The 8,559-nt window shown below is 33.1% G+C and overlaps 1 protein-coding gene across 1 annotated transcript; it reads right to left on the bottom strand.

Moving 5' to 3' along the window:
• Window positions 1–2,800: 2,800 nt before the first annotated feature.
• St2 (Sulfotransferase 2) lies at window positions 2,801–6,067 on the bottom strand. The gene is made up of 7 exons (XM_070311352.1): window positions 5,944–6,067; window positions 5,663–5,866; window positions 5,186–5,282; window positions 4,905–5,061; window positions 4,711–4,831; window positions 3,241–3,335; window positions 2,801–3,148 (listed from the first exon to the last, which is right to left on the bottom strand). Coding segments are annotated over exons 1-7 (993 nt in total). The 5' UTR covers window positions 5,945–6,067; the 3' UTR covers window positions 2,801–2,830.
• Between the last annotated feature and the right edge of the window lie 2,492 nt (window positions 6,068–8,559).

The following is an 8,559-nucleotide window of genomic DNA, read 5'->3' on the forward strand; positions in this document are numbered from 1 at the left end:
CGCAATATGATGACATATTGATAGCAAAAACCAAGAAGAATATTACAAAATATTAGAAAATTCTATTATTTGAAATAGTATAGTTCAGTCGCTTACCGCTATGCGGCACGTTATTCATTATCCATACTTATATTCAAGTTTTGTTATGAATATATATAAAGCCTGCAAAATGTGACTAATAATATTGTAATATATCTATTTCTATTAGTTCAATTTTTTATACGATGCCTATACAGGATAATTCAAATATTTAACTGATTTTTGAAAAATTGGACAGATAATTGTTCGATTTTTACTTATTCGGAAAATTTCTGTCCAAAAAAATCTTTAATTTTATAAATTAAATTATTTAAATTTACCTATATGTTTTAACACATTAATATGTGTTATTATATATTAATATTGTAACCGTGTGTGTGTGTGTGAGATCTAATTTTTGTCGTCGAAAACTTGATGTCGAAAATTGCCGTGCTGAACAGTTGGCACAAATCTGTTGATCTGCAATTGACAAATTTACTCTCGGTTTGTTGCATCCACTGAACTCTATACATACTGGAACACGCCCTCTCATATAAGCCTGGCGTAAACGTGCAGGATTACAAAAAGGGCATTGTGTGATTCTTTGTCTCTTTTCTTTTTAGATTCTTGCACTGGTATATGTGTATATAATCGATACTACCACCATAGACTTCTGATGGTGATTCTACTATTACAAAAAAGACCTACAATAGAAAGAGACAAAAAGTCACACGATGCCCTCCTTGTCATCCCGCATCTTGTGTAGCACGGCGTTTTCCATATGTATAGAGTTCAGTAGTTGCATCAATCTGTCATTGCACTGCTAGTGACAGATCTGTTCTGGTATTGCACCCAATTTGATATCAGGATGTGATTTCAACTTTTGGTTGTAATTAGGACGCATTCAACTAGGCCCTGAATTTGGCAGCCTTGTTCGGCAGAAAATTATTTGCCGGTTGTTAACAATCCACAAACAAATGGTTAGCTGGGGGGGATGGATCCTATAATTAATATCTTCGAAGATATAGGCTATCTTTCTATTTGAACTCTTTATCCTTTTCTTATTGGTTGTGTTACCTCTACAATGTAGTAAACAAAAGAGTATTTATTAGTTTTGCTATAGTAACATTGGGTTTGTAGGTAGATTGCAAATCCGAGAACAACCAGGTATGTTTAAAAGAAAAGTGATTCATTGAGACGCTGAAAAATGCGTGACAATGAATGGGAATTACATAGAGCACCCCCTGATAATGCTGACTGCAAAAGTAGTAAGTACTCTTTTGTTTAATACTGCATTGTAAAGGTGATACAACCAATAAGAAAAGGACAGAGCTCAAATAGAAAAATAGCTTGTATCTTCGAAGATATTAATTATAGGACCTATGATAATTAAGCTTTTTCTTCTTGTTTTGATCAATACTATGCTCTCAAAATATTGAATGATTGCATAAGTTCGTGCCCGATTTTCATAGATGGCATTAAGTTACTGCATGGCGGAGTTCTATTGTTTTCGTGTGGTAATTGTTGCTTACATAGATGACGAGAATAGATGACATTGTCTTATGTCAATTTAGCGTCAGATATTGTTCAGATAAGTCCATTTGTGCATAAGAGAAATCATTAAAAAAGGAGAACGAAAAGGTGCATTTGCGGCATGTAATGCTATATGAATTTCGGAAAGGCGTGAGTGGGATTGCACAAAAAAATATTCAAAGCGTTTATTTGGACCGCGCTCCTGCTCTCCGAACAGTCAAAAAGTGGTTTGGCAGATTTCGAAATGGTGATTTCAACATGGAGGATCAACCCCGCTCTGGACGGCCTTCTGGCATTGATGATGACATTGTGCATGCCTTAGTGGAAAGAAACCCAAGGATTACAACTGAGGATATTGCTGAGAGGCTGAATATCGATAATTCAACCGCTTTTCGTCATTTAAAAAAGCTTAGATACATTTCCAAGCTTGATACGTGGGTGCCGCATCTCCTGACTGAAAGGAATAAGCTAAACCGCATGACTGTGGCTCTTTCTCTTCTCGAGCGTAACAAAAAAGAGCCTTTTTTAGATCGAATGGTAACAGGCGATGAAAAGTGGATTCTCTACAAAAACGTACAGCGAAAGAGGACATGGAAAACAGCAGCTGAAGGAGCAGAATCCGTAGCAAAGGCTGGCTTGCATCCGATGAAGGTGTTGCTGTGTGTTTGGTGGGATCGCAAGGGAATTATTTACTTTGAGCTGCTCCAACGCGGCGAAACAATCATGGCGGACAAGTACTGTGAGCAACTAACTAGACTCGCTGCAGCTATTCGAGAAAAACGTCCGATTTTGGCCAATCGAAAAGGCGTCATCTTCCACCACGACAATGCTAGGCCACACGTCGCTCAACAGACGCTGCGAAAACTGCAGGAGTTGCAATGGGAAATTCTGCAGCACCCGCCATATTCTCCAGATATTGCGCTTTCATATTTTTATCTGTTCCGGTCTTTGCAGAATAGTTTAAATGGCAAGAATCTCAATTCCGAGGAAGCTGTCGAAAACCACCTTACAAACTTTTTTCAAGAAAAACCAAGTTCTTTCTTCAAAAATGGAATCGACAAGCTTATAGATCGTTGGAAAACCATTGTAGAAAAGAATGGAGACTATATAATTGATTAATAAAAGTATTATCTCTAAAATATAAATATTGAAGTTTATATTTAAATCGGGCACAAACTTATGCAATCACCCAATATATACCCTCAAAAAATATATCCTTTTTTAACATCCTGTATTATTTAATATATTGCGTTTACCGTATTTGAAATATTACAGCTTTTTATTCTTCGTCGGATGCAATATCTGTATGAAATTTGAGGCCAGTTCCGCACAAATGCTTTTCCATCCATTCGTCGAATCGTCGAGCGAGATCGTCCGACATATAATTTGTCCAGTCGCCGACTTTGCCTTTCCTGATAAACTTGTCATTCGGATCGTCTTCTTGCGCCTTTCTGTTTCCTAGCAGTAGTTCCATGTTCACCGACGGATTTGTCGCCATTTTTGAAAATTTTAAGTGTTCGCATAACTCGACGATCTGCTCGTCCGTCACGTTCTTGCTTAAAAATTTCGCTGTCTTCTTAATCACCGCCATCTGATCCTGAAAATACAATTGTACGTTTCAGTAAGAGATTTAATACGAAGATTCAACGCGATAACAAAAACGAATGCGCTTTTTGTTGTGTATCTTACCCTTTTCATTTCCTCGTATGTCATAAATAATATGTTATCCTGATTTCTTATCTTCCAAAAGGGTAGAACATGATTCCAAAATGGGCTCAACGGGGCTAAATAAACATCATTTTTTAAATTTGATACTAATTTAAATACTAATTTCACAAACATCATTATATCCTGGAAAGAGTCTCTCTCTCTTTCTCTCCCTCTCTCTCTCTCTCTCTCTCTCTCTCTCTCTCTCTCTCTCTCTCTCTCTCTCACACACACACACACACATTCTCACTCTCACTCTCACTCTCACTCTCACTCTCACTCTCACTCTCACTCTCACTCTCACTGTTTCTCCTGAAAGTACAAGATCTCATTATTCAATAAGAATCCGATAAGAAATTTTTGTTAGAATTTTCTTAAAATTATTGAGACATACAATGTGTGTATATTATTATGAATGCATTATGCAATCTATTTAACTAATAATATTTATAAAATAAAGAAAGGAAAATAAATTAAAGGATATTGATATTAAATTGGATATAGATCCAGTAAACACAAAATAAAAGTAACATAACATTAATGTTATAATTTCCCATTAAATAACACAGGGTGAATCATTTTGATGGGTTACCCACCCCAATACCTTTTTTATTTTTAATTGTAGAAACAAATGTTTCAAACAAAAATTGCATGGTTTGAAAGGGGCCATATAATAAAAATATGGACTTGATCTTGAATGACTTTTAAGAACAGGTCAATGTGATCAATTTTTCTTAAATGGAACCCTCATTTCTTATTGCATATTCTTGTACTTTATCTCAAGAGCTTTTTAAAACACTATAATAAAGTATCTTTTCATTAAGTATTTTTCAAGTCATTTTATATCTTAATCTGACATATTTTGATATAGAAAATAAAATATCTCGTAAAATCAATTAGTGTAAAGAAACAAATAATTGTCTTAAAAAATTTGTTGTAAATAATTACATACTTTTTCTTAAAAACAATTTTTTTTATATCAATTGATTTGTCTCATTATTCTGTACATAAAAGTATTATGGTAAGATTTTCGAAAACTAAATATTTTACGAGATATTTTATTTTTTATATCAAAATATGTTAGATTAAAATATAAAGTAATTCAAAAAGTACTTAATGAAAAAATATCTGATTATAGTGTTTTGAAAACTACAAGAATATGTAATAAAAAATAGGCGATCCCATTTAAAAAAATAAAGTTGAACTCCATATGACCTTGGCACGTTCACTTAAGGTCAAACCAATGACACCATCTTATGTCCCCCTTTGGACCAAACAACTTTTGTTTGAAACGTTTTTCCATATCTTTCATATTTTTCGAGATATTTGCCTGATGCGATTAAAATGAAACACCCTGTATATCTTTTTGTTTCGCATCGAAAATTTATTGAATGATAATTGAATGTAATGATGATTCTGCCTTTCAAATCAATAGTATAATACTCAACGCACTACTATCGTGCAGCATCAATTCCGCGAAGTCGTCGAAGCTTCCTTTCATACCATGGAATACTCTGCAGTAATGATAAAAACTGACACAGGTGTCTTTTGGATTTCTCGCAACGTATATTATCTGCAAAGTATTACATATTATATAAAAAGTTACGTTACATTTATCCAACATAACTTTTGCGTCATATCTTCACCTTTGGCTTCTTTTCATAAAGCTGTCTCGGCAATAAGTCCCACGGCAAATGAGATTTGATATATCGCGGCCTCGGCATCTTTGTTATATTTTCTATGGAATCACCTAGTTTCGTAAACCACTCGTCATAATTTCCGTTGACCATGACAGCCGAACCTCTGGAAAAAAGAGATTCGCGAAAAGAAAACGATAAAGAGATATTGCGGTTTCTCGTACTTAATTTTACCGAGATGATTCTATCATACAATAATTATTAATTCTCTATTTAAAGAATCGACTTACTCGAGTAAAGGACTTCGCATGATGAAAAGCGTGCGGGCATTTTCGTAATCAAAATTATTTCCGATGCACCACGCCATTTCCTGCGCCCAGTGACTACCTAGAAAAAGATTTCACCGTGTCAAGAAGCAATATCGAGAAAACACATTTAGGTAACATCATTATGCAATATAGAATTAATTGCAATTATTTTCCTAGTTTTATATTAGCTCACAAGATTGTTCTCTCTCTAGAATTTTATATATATGCATGTATCATATATACAGGTTTCAAGAGCAATCTTTGCAATTTTAATTGCAATCTTCTTTCTGATTTTATATTAGCTGGCTTACAAGATTGTTCTCTCTAGAACTTTAAATCTATATATGAACATATATTGTATAAGTCTAAAGTGCTAAATCCATTTCCGAAATGACTCCCACATATTATAGAACATCCTATATATAATTATGCTTTATCTTTGAAATTACGCATTATTACCAGTACGAGGATGCGAGACCATCCAAACGTCATCCTCGTATACGGTAAAGTCACGTATTTTTTGCGCGTAAAAGACGATTTTCGGTGGCAACAAGCAACGACCGGGTAATATTCTTAAGAAACTCGGCTTCACTCCAAACATCTCATCCAACTTCTCTCCTTTCTCGTCCTCTATGGTCGAGAACACAAACGACTCTTTAGCCACTGTAAAAGATTTAATAATTAAAAACAAAAAGAAAAGAGAAAAACAATAATATGAAAATTCTGTGTCTGACACTCACTCAATTCTTGAATATCACTATGCGAATTATCGTGCAAATATTAAGACTTGCAAATGCAAGATATAGATACAGCGTAACACACACACTCGGATGTTGTTGCATTCGCGACTTGCGGAGAAATGAATATGCCCTCGTACCGTTTGAATCCCATGGCCCACTGACAATTCATGGGTTACTTTTTACTGGTCCTGCTCCTTTTTCCCATTTACGATGAAACTCGTGTATACTTTCATACTCGTGCTACAAAGATATTGTATATATAAATTTGCCATACATGCGTGTATCCCGCTACATATATATTGCTTAATGTTGAAACGTATGTTTATCTCGCGACTACTTGCTCAAATAATGTTAAATATATATACTCAAATTTTTTCGATTTCGACAAATTATTAATCTTCCGTATAAAATTAATTACACATTAATTTGTTCCATTCTTTTTTATAGAATAATTAAGAATATTTTATATACATCAGGATTTTTCTATAATGTTCATCAGTCAAATCCTGTCAAATAAGAGGAGAATTGTAATATTAAAAGCGAACTTAGTTTTGCAAGCTGAGAAGCGTTGTTTCTCAATTTGAAAGCATCAAATTATTTGCTTAATCATCATTTTGGTTTTTGTTTCAGTAGCAAACATTGATATTATCAAGATACATTGCAAAAAATCATATATATCTCTTTCTTGATCTTTTACAATATTCATTAGATTATTAGAATAGTTTTACTTGTGTTAAAAAATACGGATAGCGTTTTCTCTTTTGAGAGAACCTCGGGGGCTTCAAATTTATCTTATCATATTTATATCTTACTATTTTACGCCTTTCGTTACGATCTATACAATTAAAGTTCAAAAAAGAGAATAATACTACAAAGATATTTTCTTTAAAGAAAGTTTATTATTATACACATACAAACATATATAACAGAAACATGATTCTTTATAAAATATAACAAAAAAAAATCCAAAGCATGCGAGAGCATTATCTTTACGCGCGTTTAAATTATTTGCGGCGCGTTATTAACTTTCTCGCTGAACAGAGATTTCACTTTCGGAGAAAGTTGCCAACTGCATTCTTATCGATATATACTGCATGATCGATGTATAATTATTATTAGCGGGTACATGTGCATATGCATGCATAAGGATAAATAAACTTATTTGCTTCGCATCAGGTATCAAAATGTTGTTTTTCAACAACAGCAACACATAATTTTGCAAAAGTGCCAGTATATATATTAATATCAGGGTTGGGAACGTTACTCTATAAAAGTAACGCGTTACCGTTACCGTTACTTTTTGTAAAAAGTAACTCGTTACTGTTACCGTTACTCGTTACTGATTTTAAAAAGTAACGCGTTACCGTTACCGTTAATTATTTAATAATCAATATTAAATGTAATAATCTATGTTACAATTAAAAACTCTAAATTAGTCTCTATATAGCAAGCGCTTTTTATATTAAACTTATTTAATGATTCTAATTTTTTATATTAATATCTTTACTTTTGAATATACTTATCTGTATAGGAATTTAAATTGTAATTTACAAATTTCAATTTTGTTGAAAATTTTTATCAAACATTATTTTTAAATATTGATAAGAGAAATATTGATATTATTAAGAGTGTATTCCAATATTCATTGTCAGTATTGTAAAATCTATAATTTACGTTACTATAGATTTTCAGTACTGGCAGTGACTATTAGAATGCAGCCTATGATAGAAGGCTACAAAATATTTTTCAAAAAATACATCTATTAAATAGATATAAGATAATAAAAACCAAAAAATAACGATAAAAGTAACGGCTAACTCGTTACCGTTACTGTAAAAATGTAACGACGTTACCGTTATCGTTACAAACAGAAAAAAGTAACGATCGTTAACGAAAAAAAGTAACTGTAACGGTAACGACGTTACAAGTAACGCGTTACTTCCCAACCCCGATTAATATAATAACTTTGCAGCGCCATATGTGTATGATTTACTATGAAGAAGCGCATCGTATTAGGCTTTATACTATATTTAGACGAAATAATACGATATAATGCGCTCTATTATACATATATATGTATATCAGTCTCGGCTTGTCTAGTGCGCTCATGAACTGTGTATTCCTGTATGTCACGCGTTCTCTTCATTTTCGAACCGTAGGCAGAGGAAACTTTCGTGCGGATTAGATTCAAGAATCGATTCGAATGCATAGATGTCGCGCAAATGCGTGAAGCTTCCTAATTACGTAGTTTATTGATTGTCATTTAAAGCCATTGCATATGAAAAAGTTTTAGTCATAATCGTAAGGCTGTAAGCAAATCGACCAATCACAATCAAGCACTCCAAAAACATAATAAGAATGTTTAATTGTGATTGGTTGAATTGCTTACGATTTTATGGTTACGATTATAATTTTTTTACATGTAATAGCCTTTAGGGTGTCGTCTCATGACAGTCTGAACTTCGGAAAACGGAATGTCGGAAAAATAATAGAATGATGATCAACCAATCGAGTATTATTTGAAGAAATTTAGATTTGTTTAAATACATATGGTATATATATATATTAACTAAAATAAAATAGAATACTATTTTCCATCATAATATTTTCGTCCCC

This window comes from Polyergus mexicanus, unplaced genomic scaffold (assembly GCF_030449975.1).
Source record: "Polyergus mexicanus isolate NDT 795.1 unplaced genomic scaffold, iyPolMexi1.0 SCAF_19, whole genome shotgun sequence".
In the NCBI taxonomy this organism is placed as follows: Eukaryota; Metazoa; Arthropoda; class Insecta; order Hymenoptera; family Formicidae; genus Polyergus; species Polyergus mexicanus.